At 34.4% G+C, this 26,927-nt stretch overlaps 1 protein-coding gene across 2 annotated transcripts in view; it reads right to left on the bottom strand.

The window, feature by feature from the left end:
• Positions 1-10,738: 10,738 nt before the first annotated feature.
• The window catches only part of LOC148950244 (cystathionine beta-synthase-like protein), a 54,361-nt gene continuing 38,172 nt past the window's right edge, over positions 10,739-26,927 (bottom strand). The window contains exons 5-10 of one of the 2 annotated variants that reach the window (XM_089092259.1): positions 25,498-25,705; positions 24,765-24,857; positions 22,835-23,049; positions 16,625-16,728; positions 14,981-15,183; positions 10,739-11,106 (exon numbers count right to left, since the gene is read on the bottom strand). In XM_089092259.1, coding sequence (XP_088948385.1) covers positions 11,006-11,106; positions 14,981-15,183; positions 16,625-16,728; positions 22,835-23,049; positions 24,765-24,857; positions 25,498-25,705 — 924 coding nt within the window. In that variant the 3' untranslated portion in view covers positions 10,739-11,005. The remainder of the gene's footprint in view (positions 11,107-14,980; positions 15,184-16,624; positions 16,729-22,834; positions 23,050-24,764; positions 24,858-25,497; positions 25,706-26,927) is intronic. The other variant, XM_089092260.1, reaches the window with a different exon arrangement.

The following is a 26,927-nucleotide window of genomic DNA, read 5'->3' as shown; positions in this document are numbered from 1 at the left end:
TAGGCATAGGTAAATGTTTTTGTTTAGATATTATTTTCTTTGCTTAGAGTTTTAGTGGTAGTACAAAATTAGATCTCAGGATTTAAGCTTATAGATTTAGCTATATTTAAATCTTACTTTATTTTCAGTTGTGAATTTAGAGTTTTAGTTTAGAGTCTTAGCTTACAGTTTTTTTTGTTAGAGTTATAGTTTAGTTTAGTTTAGATATTGAAGTTTTAGTTTTGAGTCTTAGCTTAGAGTTTTAGTTAGAGTTATAGCTTAGTTTAGTTTTAGTTAAGAGTCGTAGCTTAGAGTTTTTCTTAGAGTTATAGTTTAGTTTAGTATTAGTTAAGAGTTTTAGTTTGATATTAGCTTACAGTTTTAGTTAGAGTTATAGTTTTGTTTTTGTTATAGTTTAGAGTCTAGAGTTTCAAGTTAGACTCTCAACACTTAGAGTTTTAGTTAGAGTTATATTTTATTTTAGTTTTAGTTAAGTGTTTTTGGACTTGTAGTTTAGTTTTAACTAAACGTTTTAGCTTATAGGTTTAGACTAGAGTCATAGCTTCGAGTTTTTTCATTGCACTTTTAGTTTAGTTTAGTTTTAGATAAGAGTTTTAGTTTAGAGTTTCAGTTTGGTTTTAGCTTACAGTTTTAGTTAGAGTTATATTAGTTAAGTGTTTTAGTTTAGAGTTTTATTTTAGAGTCTTAGTTTAGAGTTTTAGTTAGAGTTATAGTTTAGTTTACTTTTAGTTAAAAGATAAGAAAAAAATATAACAAAAATAATATGTATCTCTTAATAGGAGTTCGCATTTCCTCAGATGGTTTACCATTTTCGTTTCTGCTTTCAAATTTATCTTGTCTCGTGGAGAAATTGTGTCAATCAGTTATATTTTCCTGTCTGTATTTTCAACTCTCGGATAAGAATATTCCGATAGTGACATTTCCTTATCTGATGATGACACCTAGTTATCATAGTATTCCACCCGGATGTTGACATCCAAGAAATATCCAGCAATTGTTGTTGTTGATGTGAACTTATGATGACATCCAAGAAACGCCCAGCAAACAGTGAGAAAAACCATGAAAAAACATCCTCAGTGAGAAAACCATCAAACAATCATCCAATAACCAGATGTGTACATTCAGCAATGTTGTTCAACTTCCAAGAGACATCCATCAACAGTGAGAAAAACCATCAAACAGTCATCCAATAACCAGATGTCTACATTCAGCAATGTTGTTGAACTTCCATGCGACATCCATCAACAGTGAGAAAAATCATGAAAAAACATCAAAGTGAGAAAAACCATGAAAAAACATCCTCAGTGAGAAAAACCATGAAAACATGCGTAATTGATGTCAGTTTCGGAACTCATGATAGGTTCCTACTGGGGTTGTCCCCTCCACAACGCCTCGCTCTTAACTCCTAAGTTTTTTATTGTTTTAAAAAATAAAGTTTTAAGACACATTAAAACTTTAGCGTAAAGAGCGAGGCGTTGAGGAGGGGACAGCCCCTTTCATATACGGAATAATTTCTTTTCGTTTTAAGTTTTAATGTCGCTCCTTACTTTCAGTTAAAAAAAACTTGTTTTTTTTAGTTAATTTCTGAACGTTTTTGAATTAATGCAGCTTTGATTTTGGCTCACCGTACATGAATAATTAAAACGAAATTCGCCTATTAATTTTCCTTTTTTTGGCTAATTGGCTTTCTCGAAATTTTGTTCTGAGGTAACTTACGAATTAACCTACGTAGCGAATTTCTATATTCGTATGTTTTTATTACGTATATTAGGGAGTTCGCTCCCTAGTCAATGCCTCGCTCTTTACGCTAAAGTTCGAATTTTGTTCGAATCACAAACCCCTGAATCACAAAGGCCGGTTAATTAGAACAGATAGTTCTTTAGATAGTTCTTTTGAAAACTCTAAGCTAAGACTCTAAACTCTAAACAAAAACTCTTAACTGAAACTAAACTAAACGATAACTCTAACTGAAACTCTAAGCTAAGGCTCTAAAGTTAAACTCTAAACTCTAAACTAAAACTCTTAACTACTATAACTCTAATTAAAACTGTAAGCTAATACCAAACTGAAACTCTAAACTGAAACTCTAAACTAAAACTCTTAAATAAAACTAAACTATAACTCTGAACTAAAACTCTTAACAAAAATTAAACTAAACTATAACTCTAAATAAAACTCTAAACTAAAACTCCAAAGTCTAAACTAAAACTCTTAACTAAAATTAAACTAAACCTCAAATTTAAATAAAACTCTAAGCTAATACTCTAAACTAAAACTCTTTACTAAAACTAAACTACAACTCTAAACTAAAATTGTTTACTAAAACGAAACTACAACTCTAAACTAAAACTCTTAACTAATACTAAACTAAACTAAAAGTGCAATAAAAAACTCTGATCTAAGACTCTAGGCTAAAATTCTAAACTAAAAAGTTTAGCTAAAACTAAGCTACAAGTTCAAAAACACTTAACTAAAACTAAAATAAAATATAACTCTAACTAAAAATCTAAGTGCTTAGACTTTAACTTGAAACTCTAGACTCTGAACTACAACTAAACTAAACTATAACCCTAACTAAAACTGTAAGCTAATATCAAACTAAAACTCTAAACTAGGGCGGGGGGCACTTTGGGGCCCGAGGGGAGGGGGCCCTTTTTGGGGGCCTGGAGCCCTTTTGGGGCCTGGGGACCTTTGGGGTTGGGGAACTTATAACACTATTCAAATGATAGTTGTGTATTATACCGAACACAGTCGAGAACCGCCCAAATAAAAGAATAATATGTATCTATTAATAAGAGTTACCATTTTCTTATATCGTTTACCATTTTTGTTTCCACTTTAAAATTTATCTTGTTTCACGGATAAATTTTGTCAATCAGTTATATTTCCCTGTCTGTATTTTAGACTTTCGGAAAAGAATATTCCAATATTGACATTTCCTTATCTGATGATGACACCTTGTTATCATAGTATTCCAACCGGATGTTGACATCCAAGAAACATACAGCAATTGCTGTTGTTGATGTGAACTTATGATGACATCCAAGAAACATCCAGCAAACAGTGAGAAAAACCATGAAAAAACATCCTCAGTGAGAAAAAAATCAAACAATCATCCAATAACCAGATGTGTACATGCAGCAATGTTGTTGAACTTCCAAGAGACATCCATCAACAGTGAGAAAAACCATGAAAAACATCAAAGTGAGAAAAACCATGAAAAAGCATTAAAGCGAGAAAAACCAAGAAAAAACATTCTCAGTGATAAAAAACATCATACAATCATCCAATAACCAGATGTCTACATTCAGCAATGTTGTTGAACTTCCAAGAGACATCCATCAACAGTGAGAAAAACTATGAAAAAACATCAAAGTGAGAAAAACCATGAAAAAAAATCCACAGTGAGAAAAACCATGAAAAAACATCCTCAGTGAGAAAAACCATGAGAACATGCGTAAATGATGTCAGTTTCGGAACTCATGATAGGTTCCTACTGGGGTTGTCCCATCCTCAACGCCTCGCTCTTAAAGCATAATTTTTTTATTGTTTTAAAAAATAAAGTTGTATGACAGAGTCAAACTTTAGCTAAAAGAGGGAGGTTCTGAGGAAAAGACCGCCTCATTCATATTCAGAATAATTTCTATTCGTTTTAAGCTTTAATGTCACTCCTTACTTTTAATTAAAAAAACTTGTTTTTTTAGTTAATTTCTAAACGTTTTTAAATTCATGCAGGATTGATTTTGGCTCACTCTACATGAATAATTAAAACGAAATTTGCATATTAATTTTCCTTTTTTTTGCTAATTGGCTTTCTCGAAATTTTGTTCTGACGTAACTTACGAATTAACTTACATAACTAATTTCTATATTCGTATGTTTTTATTATGTATATTAAGGAGTTAGCTCCCAAGTCAAAACCTCGCTCTTTATTCTAAAGTTCGAATTTTGTTCAAATCATAAATCCCTGGATCACATATGTCGGTTAATTAGAATAGATAGTTCTTTTGAAAGTACTAAAAAAAAACTTTAGCGTAAAGAGCGACGTATTGACCAGGGGGCGAACCCCCTCATATACGTAATAATTTCTGTTCGTTTTAAGTCTTAACATTGCTTCTTACTTTCAGTTGAAAAAACTTGTTTTTTATTTAATTTTGATCGTTTTTTTAAATAATGCTGGGAAATCTGGCGCCCCCTTCATAGAAATTTCCCTTCCCCCAAGGAAATATCCTCCATGGAAAGATCCTCCCCCTTAACCCCTACTCTGACCCCAACCCCCCACTAGAAAAAATTGCTACAGGAAAAGCCGGTATACTTCCCAAGAACCAATAATATATGTAAACAAAAGGCAAACTTTATAACTTGCAGCCCTTCCCCCGGGAACAGTGGGGGGTTAAGTCATCCTTAAAGACATATTAATTATGTTTTCGACTACGCTGAACAAAATGGCTATCTCAAAATTTTTATTGGGTGACTTCGGGAACAAAATGAGCGTGGGAGGGGGCCAAGTTGCCCTTCAATTTTTTGGGTCACTTTAAAAGGGCACTGGAACTTTTAATTTCCGTTCGAATGAGCCCTCTCACGATATTCTAGGACTACTGGATCGATACGATCACCCCTGAAAAAAAAAAAAAAAAAAAAAAAAAAAAAAAAAAAAAAAAAAAAACACGCATCGGTGATCTTTCTTCTGGCAAAAAATACAAAATTCCACATTTTTGCAGATAGGAGCTTGAAACCTCTATAGTAGGGTTCTCTGATACGCTGAATCTGATGGTGTGATTTTCTTTTGAGTGCTATGACGTTTAGGGGTTGTTTCCCCCTTTTTTCGAAAATAAGTTAAATTTTCTCAGGCGCGTAACATTTGATGGTTAAGACTAAACTGGATGAAACTTATATATTTCAAACTAACATAAAAATCTGATTCTTTTGATGTATCTACTGGCATCAAAGTGCCGTTTTTTAGAGTTTCGGTTACTATTGAGCCGGGTTCGCTCCTTACTTACAGTTCGTTACGACGAACTGTTTGATTTCTTTCTAAACATTTCTGTTTGTAATTTGCTTACGTTTTCTAATTCGTACAAAAGAAGGCAAAACTAATTCTGAAATGAATTATCGCAATTTTTTAACTAATTCTGAAATGAATTATCGCAATTTTTTGAAGGAAACTTCGCGTCGGGTGAATTTGAAAGAGAAAACTAAACAACAGTTTAAGTAGGACTTTCATAAAACGAGTTTTTCTTGTGTGTTTAGCAGTTTAGTATAGTTTTTTGTTGTTTTTTTAACGCTGAAAAGGCTTTCGGATGGGAAGCCTAAATAATTCGAGTATTTTTAGCATACAAGTATAGTAAGTTGCAATCAAATTTACGACGTTTCTTGGCTACAACAACGTTTCTTAGACACACTACAACAGACTCTTGCACAGGCATTTATTTCAGGGGTGGGGGAGGAGGCAAAGTTTAGTAACACAGAAGAAACAGGTGATAATACTCTGATAGTAATTCATGCATGTCAGTTATTTCACAAGAATGAATACTAAGTTGAAACTTAAACTAAGATGATAAAAGATTAAGCTCATCGACGTACTTTATACAAATAAATTCTCAAACTGTAGTTAAATTTTCATTCCTGTGATTATTTTTTTATCAGAGAATATTTCACAATTTACGTGTGAGGGTGACTAATTTTTTTTCGTTTTCGAGGTTCGTCCTTTTATTTCGTTTCATGGACTACAGTCAGGACCGTTCCTAGGGTTGGTGGTGCCCGGATCAAAAATTAATACGGCATCCACTCCCGACTCTAACATAAATAATAAAAAAAAGCCGCAGCGCCCAGGGCAGCTTGCCCCGGTCGCCCTTTCCCTTTTTGAAAGGTCCTGACTACAGTCTATTTTTGCTCTATTTGCACTGAGGACATATGTAGCGGTAGGATACAGCAAAGGCTACAGACTACCTAAGTAACTAAAGAACGGGTTAACGTTCGATGTTTCAATCGTATACTAAGAGCTTGAAACATTCTTAGTCTCCTTCTATCATGTGATGGGAAGTTATCATTTCTATTCACCCATTCCTCCTTCCATTTCTGAAGGTCCCACTGGACAATTGTTTCTGTTTAAAGCATTTTAATTCGTCAACAACTTAAAGGGAAAATGCTTGTATTTGCCACTTTTTTTTACAACTACTTTCATAGTTATACATGCATTTTTTCCAACAGCTCTAATGTCATAAGTGTGAGCTGAAATAAGTCTAGGTGGAATATTTTCGAAGTAGAGGAAGAAATTTGCCATAATTTTAGACAACCAGTCTTTTATGCTAACGAGCTACAACTGCCCATCTCCACTGCTCAGTCTCCGTCAAGTTTGCATGTAGGACTAGAAAAGCAAGAATCCAATGATCAAGCTACGGATAATATCAGAGAAATATATCAAAGCAAACTATGAAGTTCGAATTATTTAACACAAACAGTCTGCCTTAGAAAATTTGATTAGAAAGTATTAATCTCCCAAATTCTTCTTGCATTTTCTTCAATATCTGACTAAGAGCATTACACTGAATTTCATTCAGGACCCAGAATCACTTTTATACTCATTAACGGTTAAAGGAACCCCCCCCCCCATTCACAAACAACGTGGTTGGGATGTTAAAGTTCGAATGATTTTCCCGGGGGTTAGCAAGCATGGATTTCTAGGAAGGACTTTGCGCTTCAAAAGCCAAAAAACTGTTCATATCAAACATAAGCTAAAGAAAAAAAATCTTGAATTTGCAGTTTTTGGAAGGGGCTTGCTGTTTTCACGGTGTGTTTGTAACTCAGCCCCTTTCGATTAACCACCATTCAATTGAACCTAACCTGTTGCAGAAGTTTGAATTGGGATTGAGTTGCATGACGGTGGAATTGAATTGAAGTTGAGTCAAAGGATGGTTGATTTTAATGGGGTAGGTTTAAATGGTTTGAGTTGAACAGGTTTAAGTTGCCTCGGAACCTGTTTTTGCACAAATATGTCTAGCCAAAAAAAAAATCATCATTAAAGTCGCAATAATTACTCAAATATGAATTTTAAAGCAGGTAAACGTTAGTTCTTTTTATCGTTGATCTTGCCACCCCAAAAATCAAATAGACAGTTTATTATTTCAAAACCCCAACTTTTATGTAGTATTTAGAATTAATTTTTGTCAAGGCCTCTTGAAGAGTGCTTCCACCCCTTATCCCCCTTCCCTCAGCTTGGGCACACTATTGTACATAGTATATAAGGTTGGGCAACAAGCTTGCTACTTGTCCCTGAAAACAACTGACCCTGCAATTGAAAAGTCGATTCGAAGCCCTACGCGCCAGCAATGGATCTAAAGGATCTTTATCCTATCCTTATATATCAAACAGTTCGTGGTAACGAACTGTAAGTAAGAAGCGACCCGGCTCAATGGTAACCGAAACTCTAAAAAACGGAATTTTGATACCAATAGATACATCAAAAGATTCAGATTTTAATGCTGATTTCAAATATATAAGTTTCATCAAGTTTAATCCTTCCCATCAAAAGTTCGAGTTTAGTCTTACTCATCAAAAGTTACGCGCCTGAGAAAATTTGGCTGATTTTCGAAAAAAGGGGGAAAGACCCCCTAAAAGTTATAGAACCTTAATGAAAATCACACCATTATATTCATATCTACAAAAATGTGGAATTTTCCATTTTTTGCCAGAAGAAAGATCACGGATGCGTGTTTATTTTTATTTTTCTTTTCCCCAGGGGTAATCGTATTGACCCAGTGGTCCTGGAATATCGTAGGAGGACTCATTGGAATGGAAATTAAAATTTCTAGTGCCCTTTTTAAGTGACCAAAAAAATGGAGGGCAACTAAGCCCCCTCCCACGCTCATTTTTCCCAAAGTCACCCGATCAAAATTTTGAGATAGCCATTTTGATCAACATGGTTGAAAATATGATAACTATGTCTTTTAGGATGACTTAGTCCCCCGAAGTCCCCGGGGGGAGGGCTGAAAGTTATGAACTTTACCCAATGTTAACATATAGTATTGGTTATTGGGAAGTATACAGACGTTTTCAGGGGGGATCTTTTCTGGTAGGTGGGGGGGGGGTCAGGGGTTAAATATGAGGATCTTTCCATGAAGGAAGTTTTCATGGGGGAAGGGACATTGCTATGAACGGGGCGCCGGATTTCCTATCATTATTAAAGAAAAAGATCAGAAATTAAATAAATAAAAAGTTTTCCAACTGAAAGTAAGGAGTAACATCAAAACTTAAAACGAACAGAAAATATTACGTTTATGATTGGGTTCACCCCCTAGTCAACACCTCGCTCTTTAAGCCAAAGATTTTTTAGTACTTTCATAAGAGCTATTTATTCTAATTAACGGCCTTTGTGATTAAGGGGTCATTTTCAAAGAATTGGAACAAAATTCGAACTTTAGCTTAAACAGCAAGGTATTGAATAGGGGGCAAACCCTCTATTAGATGTATTAAAAATATAAGAATGTAGAAGTTCGTTACGTAAGTTAATTCGTAAGTTACGTATATTCATTTTTAGTAAAAGAGTTCGTAAATAAAATTAAACAAGTTTCGAGGAAGCCATTAAACCAAAAAAACTGTAAAATTAATATGCAAATTTTGTTTTAATTATTCATGTCCGGTGAGCCAATATCAAAACCTGCATTAATTCAAAAACGTTCAAAAATTAAATTAAAAAAAAAAACAAGTTTTTTAAACTGAAAGTAAGGAGCGACATTAAAACTTAAAACGAACAGAAATTATCCCGTATATGAAAGGGACTGTCCACTCCTCAACACCTCACTCTTTACGCTAAAGTTTTTTTTTTGTTTAAAAAAATGGAGTTGTGAGAAAGTCAAACTTTAGCGTAAAGAGCGAGGCGTCGAGGAGTGGACAGCCCCTTTCATATACGGGATAATTTCTGTGTGTTTTAAGTTTTAATGTCGCTCCTTGCTTTCAGTTTAAAAAACTTGTTTTTTTTTATTTAATAGTATATAAAGATCGATATTTAATATATATAGTGATCGATTCCCTGTCACTCTCTGTTTTTCAAGCTTTAAATGAAAAGTTTACTCTGCGATCCGTTTGCTCTGCAATAAATCTTAAGCAGGCCCGAGAAGATCAATCATTTTGATCAAAAGCTCCCGTCAATCGATTGATTCAAGCATGATTGACCGTCTAGAAATCTGTTGGACGCTTGAGTCAAGCGTTGACGGTGATTAATAGAAAGTTTGAATGACTCAAGCGCTTGACGAGGGTGATTGACCGTCTAGATTAGATTTGTTCAAGTATTGCCTCAGTCACGCGCCAACAACAATTGAACTCACATGAAAAGTAAGCAAAACTGCGGAACCCGAGTTAATCTGTTTATTAATAGTTATACCGGGATCACCCTTAGTTATGAAAAGCTAAAAGCAGAGACTATTATAAATTGCAACCGCAAGTACAAGGTGATCGAGTAGAAAAAGAAGTTTAGAGCCTCAACAGATGACATTCCACACAAAATCAGAAAATAGCTTTGGTCAAGAGTGAAGGGTTGATTAAAGGTTAATTGATGCACACGTCAATCGATTGACAAAAGCTTTTAATCAAAATGATTAACCGTCTCGGGCTTCCTTTAGTGATTCTTTAAGATTGGACTATTGAAGACAAAATTTTTTATCAGCGGACTATTGAAGACTTACGGGATTTTTATCACCAGTTATCTACGTTTGAGTATAACAATATAATTTACCTTTATGCTTCTCAGGCAAGTTTCAGATTATGTCTGATTGCCACATTTATAATACTCGAACAAGCAAGGCACTGTCTGCTCCAATTGCCATCACTACAAGGTCTAAGTTTTCCTTTATTTATCGGGGAATAAAATTATGGAATAGTAATGATAGGACAATTAATGACATAAAAAGGTTTGAAGAATTTAGAAATAAAGTTAAGGAAAAAGTGTATTCTAACTATGAGCTCTAAGTTATTATTTGTCATTTTTATTTATACTCGTATTTTATTATAAATTTATGGACTAGTAATGATATGATAATTAATGATATAAAATGGTTTGAAAAATATAGAAACAAACTCAAGGAAAAAATGTATTCTATTTACGAGTTCTAAGCTATCATTTGTCATTTTTTTCTTCTTCTTTTGTTGTTTGAGATGTGCGAAGGAGTATAGTAGATAATTTGGATAGTGTTTTCTTTTCTTTTTTGGTCGTTATGGTGACTCCAGTAGCAACTCAACAAGGAATTATGTATTTATATTTATTCACACACACACATAATATATATATATATATATATATATATATATATATATATATATATATATATATATATATATATATATATATATATATATATATATATATATATATATATATATATATATATATATATATATATGACAATTAATATATATAATATAATTTTTTGGATTATAAGTATTTCTGGTATTTTTTAATTTGTGCTTAGAACTAGTATTAAAAAAATTTTTTCTATTCCTGGGACACCCCTAGGACAACCTGCCTTTGCAAGATCATGAGCAGGCTAGAACATTTAGTTGAATGACTTTGTTTTTTCATGATTATATATATATATATATATATATATATATATATATATATATATATATATATGTATGCATTTTGTTAGGTTATATTTTTATTAATAAACTTAACTTAACACCATGCTATGCTAAAAATATCAATTACCTGTAAGATTTGATTGTTAACGAAAAAAAAGAAATATAAGCTAAAAACAAGTTTACTCAATAAAAACACAAGTACTAAGAGAGCTTGTTTTCACTGGTCAAAGACGCCACCGGCGCCGAAACGAGGTGGTAACTATGATATCAGCAATACTGGCACTGCACTTGAATCAGGCTCCATCACCTAACTTAAACCCGCTACAAAAGACTTCAAACGTTTGGAAAATCATGAAAAAACCACTAAAAGAGCCCCCATTATCTGTCATGGCAATTTCTGAATCCTAGGCCGAAATGGCGTTAATTTTTTTCAAGCTTGCCCATGCGTGGTGATATAATTGAGCAAATCAATCTGCGTTACAATACCAACAACAACTGTCTTTTCTTCCATCTGTATATTGGCTCCTCCATCTGCAATTGAAAGAGAATAATAGATAAAAGAGCGAAAAGTTCTCCATATATTAGGAAAACACAATAAAGAACAAAGATGCAAGCAGGCAGTCGTCAAGTGAGATAGTAAATAAATCTTCAAGTCAAAGATAAAACAGAAACGAAAATAATATATAGCTTCAAAACAGTTCTTTAAGCTTTTTTTCTCCGTCTACCTCTCTTTAGTTCTAAACAGTAGTTCCGTTTGTCGCTAATCAAGCTGCCAACATCTTCTTTTCTATGACGAAAATGGATTTTAAGCTCTTCAGCTCATATAACTAATTCAAGAGTTCTGGAGCTTTTTTTTGGTATCATCAAACTTCTTTCTTCTCTGACAGAGAAGAATAATGACAATATCATCGTCTATTTCCTCAACTATTGAAAGAAATAATAGCCTAAGATCTTAGTAGTTTTACTTATGAAAATTGGCCTATAGATTTGCATGAAGAACGTATACAGCTAGGCTACAATAAATAAAGTGGCGTAATCAAGAACAAGCGATGAAAACAAAAGCGCAAATCAAAAGCCCACTCATGCGTTCCGCTTCCGGCTTTATAAACAATAAATACTTCAAAAAAAGAAAGTTTTATAAAAAGAGTTAAATTATAAAAGACAGTAAAAACGAAACCTAATTTTTTAAATTACTTACGTAAAAACTTACATAACTATCAGCTTTGCTTTAAAGATGTAATTGTCTTTGCAAATAAACAGATTATTGATGTTTGAAATTTTTACTGACGAAAAACATTGTCAAACCTAAGTAGTCAGTTTTGCTTATTAATTTTCACAGTTTAACGTGGCAACACTGACGAAAATGTGGTACTACCCGAAACATTTCAAAATTTTGAAAAATCAAAAGAATCATCTTAGAGATGTATGAAAGACTATCTATCAACAAGTGAAAATGACAACATTTTTATACATTCCCAAAAAAGGCTTATGCCAGCTGTGCCTCTCACTCAGATTACCTGTCTTGGCTTTTTCGCCTATTAGCCATGGATTGATGGCAACTTGAACAAACTTAACATGTGTCCAAGGGAAATCATTTTGATTCATATTCATTTCGAAGAAATGGTAAATTTAAATATATATATATATATATATATATATATATATATATATATATATATATATATATATATATATATATATATATATGCTTATATATATATGTATTATATATATATATATATATATATATATATATATATATATATATATATATATATATATATATATATATATATATATATATATATATATATATATATATATATATATATATATATATATATATATATATATATATATATATATATATATATATATATATTATACGCATATATATATAATATGTAACCTGTAAATTATAGCAGTTTCCGTATTTTCCAACCCTATCGTTCCTAAAATAAATTCTCCAAGCTGACAAGAATTAATACGGTTCGAATACTTCATCAAAAATTGAGAACAACTCTTTTCTTTTATTTCGTTTAAAAATAGTTGGACAATACGTAACTCGAATTTATTTACAAAAAAGAAACAACAAAACAAATTCAACATGTCTAAAGCAGCTTGCGCTGAAACTTAGATTTTGTATGGACATTAAGACTACTTCTCATTATATTAGATTTTCTTCTTTTTTTTGTCTTAATATTTCGAAACTGAGATTACTCTTCAGCCCCTCCCACTCCAATCGAGCCTTACCATATGATAACTTTGTTTTACGATCCTTGTGTTTTTATTTTCTATGAATCATTTCTCTTTTTTGTTTGTTTGAACTGTTCTTTATACACCAAGCTAATTGTGAAGTCGACATTTTGAGCGCTCCTCTACTAACTCGCATGTAACCACATTGTACGAAAAAAAAAACTACCCTGATCTATTATGTCAGAAATACCTGGCAATTCCTCTTTCTCAATTGGAGCATTGAATTCATTGGGTTCCAAAACCCATTATCATCATATGCAAATCAAAATATTAATGTGCGAATGCTTGTTATCGCGGCTTCTACGTGCACACCCTATATGATAGAAAGAAAAAAAAATTGTTCACCGGTTTGTTTTTACTTTTTTTGTGGCTTAAACGGATTTCGCCATCTAAATACGGGTGGCCGGCGTTTACCCCCCCTTGGTGGCCCTGGGAATTAAATATTAATTTCTACCTGATGGCTCAATGAGAGCCGGGATATTTTGTCATTAGAATGCACCCTTTGACGTAACTCCCTCCCTCCCAAGCTACAAGACAATCAGAGAACCCCATTGTAGAAGTTTAAGGGTCATTTTGAGTTTTGTAATTTTTCCAGTGCTTACAGATAGTAGGCCTATTTGTTATTGGGAAACATAGGGATATTTTTTTGCGGGAAAGTTTTCCGCGGAAAAGGGGATTGTCTGGGGGAATTTTCATTGGGGAGTAAATTTTTGGGAATAATTTCCATTCAACGATGGTGTATTTTCCGGGGTGTAAATGCCTAGAACCCAAGACACGGTAGAATTTACGATAGAACTATAAGATAAGGCATGGAAAACTGCATCAGATGCTCACCATGGGTCATTTTCTTTAAAAAATCAACTATGCTAAGTGTGCATACAACAGTCACCTGATAGAGAGAGAGAGATTTATTTTAAACAAACAATCAATTTAACATAAGTTTAGTGGCCACCCCAAGAAGTAAAAACTTGTCCAAGGGGGTGGCAAAAATACACTAACATAACAAAACAACAATAAAAAAAAAACGAAAAAAATAATAACCTATCTATAACACAGTCCCCAAACAGCACCACAAACCTTAAACCTTAACATTTTCATTAAATTTGCAATCATATTCATAATCATCACCCCCAGGAGCCATAAAAATTTACCAATATCATTATTAAAAAAAAAAAAAAAAAAAAAAAAAAAAAAAAAAACCTAGAATTCATACTTACTAAAAAGCATCCCTTTAATTACTATCTTAAACGAAGAAATATCACCTATATTTTTTATATTTTGATCAAGATGGTTCCAACTTCTGATCCCCCTGTGAAGCAAAGAAAACATCGATCGGGCCGAAACTACTAGTGGAATATTAATCTCTGCAGATGACCTAGTATCATAATCATGGACAGAAGAACTCAGGTTAGCCAAGCTATCAAAACACGGGAGGTGTATACCCCTCTGAATCCTAAAAATGAATAGAAGTGTATACAACTCCCTTAATCCAGAAGCTGGCAGTATCTTTACACGCTCATACACGTTTCGTACCGAGTCCCGGGGTTGTAGGCCATCTAACAGCCGAACAGCGTTGTTTTGTAGAACTCGTATTGGCCGAGAAATAGAAGGAAATGTTCCAAGCCAAACGCTACTACAATACAATATATATGGATGGATAAGGGAATAATAAAGAAGGTGCATAACAAAAGGAGGAAAAAAATGCTTAAGTTTTCTCATTATACCCAGGTTATGAGACGCAGTCTTACAAACATAATGTAAATGGTGCTTGAATGATAAAACATCATCAATATAAACCCCCAGGTACTTATAAGAACACACCCGCTTTAAAGCTCCATACTGTGTTGCAATATCCTGAAACCATGGATAAAAATCTGGTGAACGGGAAAAAATAACAAAATTAGTCTTACCCAGATTAATCTTTAATCTATTTACCCTCAACCAGGAATATAACCTATCAATAGCATCTTTCATCGATGTCTGAAGTAATTCTTCTTTGAAGGATAGTGCAGACATTAACTTTAAGTGGCTCTTGAAAAAGAAAATTCATAACTTTATAGCAAGCAAATGAGCTGAAAGAAGCAAAAAGAAAAACGAAACAAAACAAAAAACGAACGAAGCAGACACATAATGTCAAACTTTCGCTCACTGTTCTTACAGGAACGTTGTTTATGAACAACCAGAGCAAAATGGTCACGGTGCAAAATTCTAGAGAGTTTGCCCAGAGGAGTTTCCAGAGAAATTTGTTTGAACTGAGAGTAAAGAATGTCTTTCACTGGTGTCTTAGGATCTGCTTTGTGGTTGAGAAGCTTGCTTAATAATGAGCCAAGAGTTACCATTCCCAAAATGTTCCTGAAAAAAATATTTGCACATTATCTTATTCAAATCGCACTTTCACGGTCTTTCAGGCTGAGTTAGGGATTAAATATAGATGCTTTCTGTTTTTTAATAGTACATTACATTAATTGCTTAATCAAACATCGATATTCACGATAGCCAAGCAATTATCAGTGTTGCAAAAATTTTGCATGAAAAACGGACAAATATTATCCAGAGACAGCATTGCTACATAAGATAAACAAAAATCAATGTCTTTGCAGACATAATAATCCAGTGACTTCCTAGTACAGACCCTTATTCTTCAGGTTCTTCAAAGTTAACTTTTATTTAACTTTTCACAATTATTATAAACATGACAGCCAATCTTAGAACTTTAAGCAAAAATGAGATGGACATGCTATAAAAGGAGGAAGAAAAAAATATTTACATAGAACTAGCTAAGTCAATTTGATATCTAAAAATCCCGTAAAAAAGGATATGAACCATCTCATGATGTAGTTTCTCAAATATGGCAACCATCGAAACTACATGACTAAAGTACATTGTTTTATTTATTTGTTATTATTTTTTTCTAAACCTTTCGAAGATGAGAATAATCAAAGTAGCTTATGGGCCAGTTTCAGTTTCTGCCTTTACATTTTTTTATGCTGTTTTGGCAGTTGTTTTTAATGATGTCTTCACAAAGATTCAAGGTTAAATAAAGTAAGTGGCGACGATAGATATGAACGTAACCATCTAAATCCAAGAAATATCCATTAGCCAGTTAGTAATTTATAATACAAACAAATAAAAAAAATTAAATATCAATCTCAGGTTAAGTAGCCAACGAACGAAACAAAGAGGCTCCGCAGACGACATCTTAGAAATTCCTGCAACCTGGAATGCAGGACTGCATGCAAAAAAAAAAAAAAAAACGACATGAAAATTACATAAACTTGCTTCTAAAGTCTGAATCAAAGTCTTAGTCTCAATCAAGCTTAATAAACTTAATAAGATCTAAGTAACCTACATCGTTTTTTCGGCAAACATTTCCATTGACTTTTTTTAATTCTTAAGCAAACATTTGGCATTTTAAGCTTAGTTTTTCCATCCAAGTCCCAATCAAATAATGGCCCAATAACAGGGTTGGCAAAGGGTATCCCCCCACCCACGGTACAAGATAGTTTCCATAAATACACCTTGTAACTTTTATTTTTTCAAATTAAATGTAGGCCTACATCCACTTTCGTGGGGTACAAACCCCCTACCCCCCTTGATACGGCCCTGACTGCTAACATGGACCCCTCACAGGCAAGTACGTGTGATGATAGGTTCTGGGAGAGAGCAAGCCCCCTACAGCCAGACCTTGGACAAGCTAACGACCTTTGAAGCACTTCGTCATCTAGGTTTAATTGCATTAAGTTTGCGGTATTCCAGTTTATTCGCCCAAAAGAGATAGAATCCATTTTCTTACCCGTCATTTTCAACAACAGGAAGTTGATCAAACCCTTCTTTTTTCATAATATCAATGGCGTCTTGGCAGCAAAGATCGGGCATTACTGTCAGTGGAGCTTGAAGCTGAAAACGAAACGTTACTGAAATGGCGTCATTCAGATGCATAAAAGGAAGAAAAAAAAAAAAATCTTCTTTACCAAAGAATCTTATAGTTATATAATTGGAATATTATAGCCTATAAATCATTTAGTTTAATTCATTTAGTTTCATATTCTTACCAAGGCGAGATTCGAGCTTATATTTTGCAAAATACAAACATAAAATAAAAGAAAACAAAATCCACAAATTTCATCGATAAGAAAAAAAAAAAAAAACATAAAATAAATTTTAAAGTCTTAGCTTCCTCACCTTGCATAGATTTTATCGATATGATTTGATATTTTTTTCTTTTATTTGTTTTATATTGTATTTCACTGATGACGGCTGTTTCATATATAGTCAAAATATCCGCCTAGCTCATATTCACTACGCTATTCACTGTCTTCACAAATACCCTCGTTATCTTCTCTAGTTTTGTGTGATGGAAAGACAATGTGGTCTTCGTCCGTATTTATGTCAGGTTAAGTTACTACACACAAAATCTCTTCTAGCTCATTCCTGAAGTTTATTAGAAAAACATGACTTACACAAAAAGAACGATTTTCTTTTTTCACATTTCAAACGAACCTTAAGAACGATCTAATAGATTGGGTATACGTTGATCTGTGGCGGTTCTGGCCTTTCTTGCGCCAGGTAAAAATCTTTCACCCCCCCCCGGCTCCCACAAAATTTTCAGGTAAAGTTTTAACAAAATTGTCATTGATTATTGATGTCAATGTCATTGATTCGTGGAAGCTTAGTCTCAGAAGTAAGGAGTACGAGTCGATCTAGTTTTGCAATTAGAAATTATGCAGTTAATTTGTGGAATGCTTTCCCAGAGAGCATTAGGGAGTCAGAAAACCAGTTTCAGTTTAAAATTAGATTAAAAAAGTTTTTGTTGGGTGAGAATTAATTTTTTTTTTTTTATATATATATTTATTTATTTAAAAAAAACGTTAAATTGTAATTAAGTTGTAAAACAAAAAGTTAAAAAAAAGGTTAAATTGAATTAATTTGTATTGAATGATATGAAAAGAGTAGAAAGAGTGAATGAGTTTTGGTTTATGATAAAAGATTGTGTGACGCTGCTCAAGTCACAATAGTGGCTTAATAAAACGTCATACGTTCTTACCATTTCTACGTTTGTTGATAATGTTATTCAAAAAAAGTGTTGTAAGTGCCAGTTAAGTATGATGTATTATTATTTGAAAATAAAAGTCAAGTCAAGTCAAATTAACGAAATTACATTCAATTTATTAGTTAAGGATTTATTTTTAATTATTTTCATTGATTTCATTTATTAGCTGCTCCCTCAACTTTATTAATTAAATGCCAAAATGATAATTTGTTTGAAATTTTGCACACCTAAAATTTATGCGCCCAGGGCAAATGCCCCATTGGTTCCTCCCCTACAACCGCCTCTGATATTGATGAACGGAAGGAAAGCTAAATTGTTTTCTCCATATATTCACAGAAAACTGTGTAGCTACGAGCACTTCGCAAATCAAGAAAAATATTTCTAAACATTGGCGTGAGTCATGATACCAACACTGAATTGTTACTCATTTTGAGAATTTTACATAAGGTCTTTTGAGACTATTATATATCCGATGAAGGCATCGGATTCAGTCCAAAGGAACTGTCTGTGGGTACGTAATATTGCAGCATTTTGATTTCCCTGGGAAAATTGTCTGTGCCATTTTGTATTGCCCCAAAAGAGGCTTTGCTTTGTTTAGACACGTAATAGGGACCTTACTGGATGGTTTGGCGCAGGGAGATTAAACTCGCTAAACTGAAGTGTAAATTCTGTATTTGCCTAAGTAGCATTCTATCCCACCGGACTGTTTGCTATCCTCTTAGACTGTATCCGTTGAACTTTCCACTTTAGAAGTGATACCTGGTGAACCACAGCGGCACTCTGTGTGACGGCAATTTTACTGACAATACAGCCCAACTGGGCCATTTAACAGAGGAGCTGCAGCAGAACCACCAAGAGCTCTCAGAAACAGCGTTAACTGGCACACGGAAGACTAGAATTATCCGAAGCAAAAGACCAACGCTTTCGGTCAATCTTGAAGCTGACGTGACGGCGGGAGTACCTTCAGAGCACCACTAAATCTAATAGTAGTCTTGTAGCGTCCCGTTGTCACGTGTGCTGCATACACAGAAATTATCGTAGACACAATATTTATTTTTAAGGAAATTCAAACTACGACTTTTAAACAGTAGCACCCTCTCTGAAACTGATGGGGAATGATCTGGCGTTCATTTGACCCCAGACAGATGGCCAAAAAGTACTAACTTTGGTAATGTGTCAAGCTTGGTCCGTAAAACGTAGCCTACCCGTCTTAAACTTTTTTCGTTATAGCCCTTGAAAGTGAGATCGAAGCGCATTTTTCGTAAAGCTTTTTTTCATATACAACGGGTTAAATGAGTACCTAAAACTATCATTAAGCAATTAGTTTGTAAAACGTTTAACAAATCATTCTCGGCTTTTGAAGATCAATTTTCAAAGATTTTCAGAGCCGTACTTGACCAGTCATGACCATGGCTCTCACTTCACACACTTGTCTCCCTATTCTTCCAAACTTTTGTATTAAAACTAGCAATGTTACTAATAGTGCAGTGTTACCTTTCATAACTATAGAAACTCAAAATCAGGTTAATTTCTATTGACTCTGTTATAGGAGAAGCACTTCGGCTTTGTCCTGTTTTTTTTTGTCACCTATTTTAGTTTTTCCCAAAAAAGTTGTAAGGATCTAACCTCTGCGGTTTTAACAAAAAGTGTAGTCCTCGGGCAGGATTCATGAATACGATGTTCATTGGAAAAGGTGCGCACAATTCATGCCTGAAGAAAAAATTAATTATTTTCCCTTCTCCTTGAGCTGGACCCTACAGAAAGTGTGTTAGCTTAAATGGAGTTTTACTGTCTATGTCAGAGAGGACTATTTGAAGTTGTTCCACAAAGCTTTCGTTTTTCCAACCCGTGTTTTTGCTTTCCAGTGGAGAGCGCCGTTCAAGCAAGCAAACAGACAGCACGCAGTTTCAAATTGAAATTAAATTAAAATCTGAAGTTCTGTGCAACACTTCTGGTCCTTGCCAAAATATTTTACTAGAATGATAAATAGAAAAATTTGTAGATCCAAAAAAGGAGCATTTTCCCGCGGCTCCAAAACTACTGTCATCTTCTTTTACAAGCCATGTCTGTTTGCGATTCTGTTTAATTTGCGGTTTCATTTTACGTTACTGGGACTGAGTTAGAGGAATAGCATCACACGTGCCTCTTTAACTTTAATAGTTACCTCATTACTAAAGAAACTGGGGGGGGGAGTTCCCTTACTCCTTCCTTAGTAGTGATATTAGAAAATTGTCCCATGGCAGAAAAATCAATTTTTTAATGAATAAAATACAATTTTTTGTTGAACGCTTACCAAAACTCGTTGAAGAGCTATTTAATGTCTATTGTGTCAGATTTTTTGTAAAGACTTCGTTCACGAGATGAACCATTTTCAAATTTTCGAGGGATTAACAATTCTTTGACATGGCATACACAAAAACAAAAAAAAAAGAATAACAACTCTGCTCAGAAACGAGCTAACTCATGATTTGTTTCAGAAACAACCTGGAGGCAAAAGTTGGTCTATGGCCCCTCCACCCCTCCCTACTTTTTGACAGAAGCTATGCATATTTTTGAAGCAAAATTCTTTTTTGAAGGTTTTTTTTAAGCAGAATCCTGCAAGTATTTTCAATTTGTATAATTGAAGAGTCGGAGTGGACCAGAGACACCCCACCCTCTTAATGCCTAACCTATTTCTAACTTTGTATCCAAATCTTGCAAATATGTTCAACTTAATAACTGAAGGACCAAAATGGGCCCTTATCCTCTCATACAAACCCCACCCCAAAAAATCTCATCGTCAATCTTTTCAAGTCCTTTCTGCTTCCTCTCAGCCGTATTTGTTCTGCCAAGCATTCTATTCCAATGCTATTTGGAGGCATAAAGTAAGTCCCTGGTACCTCCAATATCCCCTAGATGCTCCCTCCAAAACAAGAGCAAATATCACAATAGCATATATCACCTCCAATAGCACAAGGGTAGGCATGCTGCACCTTCTTTGAACAGAATTATAGAAGGATTTTCAATCTCTGTGATTAGAGGATGAGATTCGGACATGCCCCGTCAAAACATTCTTCGCCCCCACCCCCACTAGACTTTTAGAATAAAAGATCAAAGGGGCCTTGACCCCTCCCACCTCTAACTTTTTAGCAGAAAGATAGGCATATTAAACCCTGTTAAAATAAAAAACTTCGATCATTGTGATTTGAGACAAAAATTGGGTCCATGTTCCACCAACCTTCTCCCTTCCCCATCAGATTTCTAGCAGAAAGTTAGGTATGTTGCACCGTGTTTGAATCGAAAACGAATAATATTTTCCAATCAGTATGATTTCAGGGATAAAATAGGTCCGTGGTCTCTCTAAGACACATCCGCCTTCACTGCGCGAGTTTTTTTTTATGACTGGAAATACAGAGTGGGCCCTGGCTCCATGACCATATCCCATTGCCGACTTTCCGGTAAAGAGGTAGGCATTTTTTTTTCTTTTCTTTTTTTTTTTTTTACTGATTGGCTTGAAATTAATGAGACAATTAACTAGGGATGATGGGACATGAACATAATGATTTTCAAAGAAAATTCCCTTCTCCAACCTCAAATTAGGTCGAAACTTATGAAGCAAGTAGTTTTGGTCCAAGGGGAAAGAGCGGATGGATTTTTAGAGACATCCACCACTTTCAAGCCCCCTCCCCTACCCTCCTCACCAAAGTTTCCGCGTTCATTTGGGATTTGATGAGAGGGTACCTACAGCTAAGAAGACGATTGGCTTGAAATTAATGAAACAATTAACTAGGGACGATGGGACATGAGCATAATAATTTTTAAAGGAAATTCCCTTCTCCATCCTAAAATTAGGTCGATACTTATGAAGCAAGTAGTTTTGGTCCAAGGGGACAGAGCGGATGGATTTTTAGAGACATCCACCACTTTCAAGCCCCACCTACCCTCCTCACTAAAGTTTTCCGCATTCACTTGGAATTTGATGAGAGGGTACTTACAGCTAAGGAGACGTTGGTAAAGAAATTCTAGATCATTGAACATAACAGCTAAGGGACTAGTAGGCTTTAAATGTCCATTATCTGGGAATTTCTCTTCTATCCCAAAGAATGACTTGTAAGCCAGAAATCTAAAGCTTGCTCCTACTCAGGTACGAGGGACTATATGGTTGTGGCGTTGGACTAATTGGTACGGCTTTTATTCGCTTCTGATGCATTCTAAGGCAGAAGAATTTGTCTTCTGGTAAACGTTTGTGAGACGACTATAAAAGATAATGGGACACAATGATTAGTTCGATAATTCTTAATTAAGTGTTTACGTGGTAGGTGGCTAGGAGCCGTCCTAGCCAAGTGGTTAGCACGTTAGATTTCAAATCCTTTGTCCGTGAGGACAGGGGCTCGGGTCCTGGTGTCACTGGTTGTTTGGTTTGGAACGAGGGTCAGTGGTACGATTCTGTAAGCTCATCCAGAGCCAACCCAGCTCTATGTGGAGAAATCTGGGGAAAGTAAACAAGGAGGATGTGCGAAAGGCCAGTATGGCTGGCCCTCAAACCCCCGTTGCAGTTCCTGACTGAAGGGTCATGAAACGAATATCAGCACCGGCGGTAGGGGCTGTATAGTTCAGTGCAGTATTCTTTACTTTTTTTCTTTTTCTTTGGCAATCAGTCGGTGACAGACATGGTATTAAACTTATTGTCTACTTTTGGGAGTCCAGGAAAAAGAAAATCTACCTTTACTACTTTCTATTGAGTCTTGTATTTCATTTCTAAATTTTTGTCAAACTATCTTGCCTTGCGTGATCTGTCAGTATCAGTAGTCGCGCATTTATTATAAATAAGACATGCAACGCTGGTGCATACTGCAAAGTCCTTGAAGTTTCTGCACGACAGAAAGTTTAACAATAATAAACTTGTGAAACTTTAGAACTAAAGGATACTGCACCATAACTTCTATAATGTAGCCTAATATAAAGCTCTCCTACTTTTAGGTGGGAGACGGGATGATTTGACCACCAATGTAACTGACTAGGATCGCTGGATATCTCAAGAAGTTCCTTGTCCATCATCCACTGATCACTGAGAAATTTGGTCATATAATTTCTCAGCCCATCAGGCAAGATAATAACACAACGTTGACCTTCTTTAAGTTGCTTTGCAGCTCTCAGTCCACAAGAAACGGCTGCACCACAGCTGCCACCTATATAAAAAAACACAAACCATTACGCGGATGAGTCAAAACACAGTGCAAATCGTCAGTAACATTTAAAAAAAAAATTCCACCACTTCAGCGTTTAAATATGAATCTTAGCAATGCCTATCTTCTTCCTTTAAGTTCATTAGCATTACCAGCGAGAAGATTAGCATTTCCACATACCATAATACTACCGTTAAGACTACCTAATTAACGAAGACGGAAAGACAAGCAGCAAAATGTACTCTGTAAATTGCTGTGTTGAAGGTACTTGTAAACAAACTAAAAGAAGAGACGCTAAACCATAATAATATTTTGGAATCTATAGAAAACCATGGTTGTAGACTAACACAAGTTTCAAAATGCTAAAATTCGAAGCTGGAAATATATGTTAAGGAAAACATTCTTAGGATGACAGGCTATTGAAAGAATGTCAATCGGTCTTAAAGACACTTTTTCGAAGGGGATCTTTTTTTAATTTTATAATTATCTTTTTAGTGCAGTGTTTCTTCTTTTTCCTTCTTAGAACTAATGACAATATTTGGGATTAGTTGCCTTACCAATTTTCCTGTATTTAAACTTGCAAACTATTACAGTTAAAATCAAGTAGTTGCCGGCACGCATCAAGCCATGGCTAATTGTAGAAAAAGTCAAGCCAGATAGTCCGACTGAGTAAGTGAGAGGCAAATCTCGGATAAACCCCTTTTTAGGGTTGTATAAAATGGTGTCATTTCATTTGTTGATAGATAAGTCTATCTATCATTCGTCCATACGTCATTCCTAGGGCAGAACTAAGGTAAATAGTCATAGAATTAATGGATGAAAGATTGGATTGATTTTGGGTTGATGCGTGACGTACAATGTCCACTGGACTTGTATACAAAATCTGGGACTGAATTTGCTTAGACTCAGAGACGGCGAACAAGTGAAATCTAAGCCTAATAAGGCTTGGCCGCTTGTAGTCTAAAGGTGGAATACCGCGAAATAGGATTGACACATGACCAAACAAGTCTCCTGGACTCGCAGGCGAAGTGTGAAACCTATAGTTTTCCAAGTGTTTGGTTAAATGGTACGGGTAAACGGCGAGAGTGTATTCTAACCCGTTGTTTGCTGATTTTTCGCCAACGTTTCTATTTCTTGAATTTGGCACCCACTGCTACCAAAAACTAAATAAGGAGGTGTTTTTCACTAAAATTGAATAGCTGATTTTTCCTAGTTTTTTTAAGATGCAGTTGTGTAAGTTTCCACTTAACCAAAACAAACAATGAAATTTAATTTTCACTATCCTTAAAAGAAGACAACAAAACGTCCTAAATGGATTATTAGCAACGTGATATAGTGACTAAAGTTTGGTATACTTTGTGACCGTTTTAAGTGCAATAAATCACTTTTATTTATATCCACTTGTGGAACGAAATTATATCTAACAAATACATTTGTTTAATGAAGAGTTAAAAAAAACCTGAGAATTATAGAAGCGAGTAATCTTTCCGTTTTCTTCCGACAGTTTTCTCCGATATCGCTGTCAGATATTTCATATCACACAATTATTCAACGACATTTACCTATGATAAATTTCGTTTATGAAAAATAAGAGCGTGTGTATCACCTTGCAACACAAACGGGGTATATTTTGAACTCTTATGTCATGGCTTCGTTTATATTGCGCAAACAAATACACTATAAAGGGTTGTATAAAAAAAAAAAATTGAAATGCATACCAACAAGCAGTCCTTCCTCTCTGATCAGACGTCTTGACATCGTTAATGAGTCTTTATCATTAGATTTGTACCATTCATCAACAACAGAATGGTCTATAATAGAAAAGACTTTTTAGCAGACTAAACTCAAGTCAGTTAAAACCTATATAGTAAATTTCAAGGGATCTGCACTACGGACAATTCAAACAAATAAACTTACCTTTTCTTTTTATCTCACTGAGATTATTCATCTTCCATTTTAGATACTAGCCTGTCATGAGAAAAGCTTTCTCGGCATTGTTGTCAAATACTTCAAGTTATACAATGATTTATTGACTTTTATTAAGTTTCGAATAAGGGTTATATTGTAATATAAAATTGCCAAAGCTAATAAATTTGGTAGCATCAGAAATATATCGTTTCTATCATATATTATCTAAATTAGCAACACTAAAAAACCAATAACACAGAACCCCCATTAACAATTTAAAGCGCTTCTCATCTCTCCCCTCCTATACAAAAAAGAAAAATAAAAAAAATGAAGGTCTAAAGCTTGTCTAATCTTTTCTGATAAGAATTCCGACATTTACATTTTACTTTCCAATATTGTGCACATACAAAGAAAAAAATAGTTTTATATTCCATCGCCTCAGCAATTACAGCATAATGACCTGATAAACACCAAAATGACGCCCAAGCATGTAGCTAGTTTCTTGTATGTTTTATAAAGGAAAAATAAATCTAAGAAGCTTACCCAAAACTGTTGGTATGAAATCATATCCGATTCCTTCGACTTCATATGAGCCCCCTGAACTGGTTTCATTCATGTGAACTGGTCTTGCCAGAATAGATCCTTCAGGGTCAACACCAACAATCTTACAAGAAGAGATCTTTTCCTTTAACTTTCTTCCTATTCCAGTTACAGTACCTCCAGTTCCAGCGGACGCCACAATCATGTCGACCTTTAAAAAACTTATTAGGCAAAGATAAGCAGAGTCAACAACTTAAAAAGACCATTTTAAATATTATTTTCAACTTAGCTACAGGATCCCTATATACAATTACAAAACAAAATTTTGAATGAGTAGGAAGTATGCATTCAACATATCTCATGCAGATTCGAAGTTTAACTTAAGAATTTTTATTTTTGTTTTGTTTGTGTTCTATAATTTAAAATAGAAATTTGTCGCGCAAACCAAAAAAAAAAAAAAAAAAAAAAAACAGAGCCGACACTTATTAAGGGCATAAATTAATAGGGGTGGTTCCCATTCCCCTTCAAACCCCTCTACTGGCTAGGATATCATTCGTGCTTTACTAAAAGGAAATTTATCTTTTATATTTTTTGTTTTATTATCATACTATCAAAAAATCAAATGATTCTCAAACTTTCAAGAATTGATTTTTTTGCATTTAGTATACATGTAATAATTAGGGCAGAATTATTAAGATGACATAAAATATACTTTTATCAATAATTTCTTCTTTTTATATTCATTCCTTATAAACAAATTGAAAACCAATTGGTCAAACAAAACTTACAATTTAAGTAGTTTATGAATCTATCGGTAAAACGCAAGGAACTCAAGGATTTTTGGGGAGTTTGAGGGGTGGCAACACCCTATTTAACTGTGATAAATATTTTTCGGCATAAAACACTTGCGTTCTCTCTTACTGTTCTCTTCCTTTTAAATCCAGTCCCTTTCATAACTGCAGAAATGTCAGATGGCTAAACAAAATTTTCAATTTGAACAATATATTTTCCAGTAAGAGATAATTGACACTCGAGTCCTTTTGAGCGTTAGAATGGCAACATAACCCGTATCTGTGGTATTTTCTGTTCGTTTCTTTTTTTGACATATTTGGTTTCGTGGAGAACCCGAGGGCCCAATTTAAATATCCTTTTGCTAAATAAACTGTACTTATTGTTTACTAAAAAGAGTTGGACACGAAACTCAGGTAGTATTTACTAAATGGGGTCAGAGACGGCGTACGTACTGTTGATCAAAGCTGTTTGGAAATGGAGCGCAAGTAATGTCGACCATTAGAGGAACAAAGAGCATTCGCACAGCTTAACAAAGGGAAGTCAAAGACACTGTAGACTAAAGGCGGACGGGAACAGTTTTGAGCACTGCTCTCTTCTGTCTTTTGGGTTTTCTGTTTCTTTTCTGTTCTCACATTAACAAA

The sequence above is a fragment of the Artemia sp. Qi Xiang Cuo genome, chromosome 7 (assembly GCF_049724085.1).
Source record: "Artemia sp. Qi Xiang Cuo chromosome 7, ASM4972408v1, whole genome shotgun sequence".
NCBI lineage: Eukaryota > Metazoa > Arthropoda > Branchiopoda > Anostraca > Artemiidae > Artemia > Artemia sp. Qi Xiang Cuo.
This window is presented reverse-complemented; position numbering and strand designations above follow the sequence as displayed.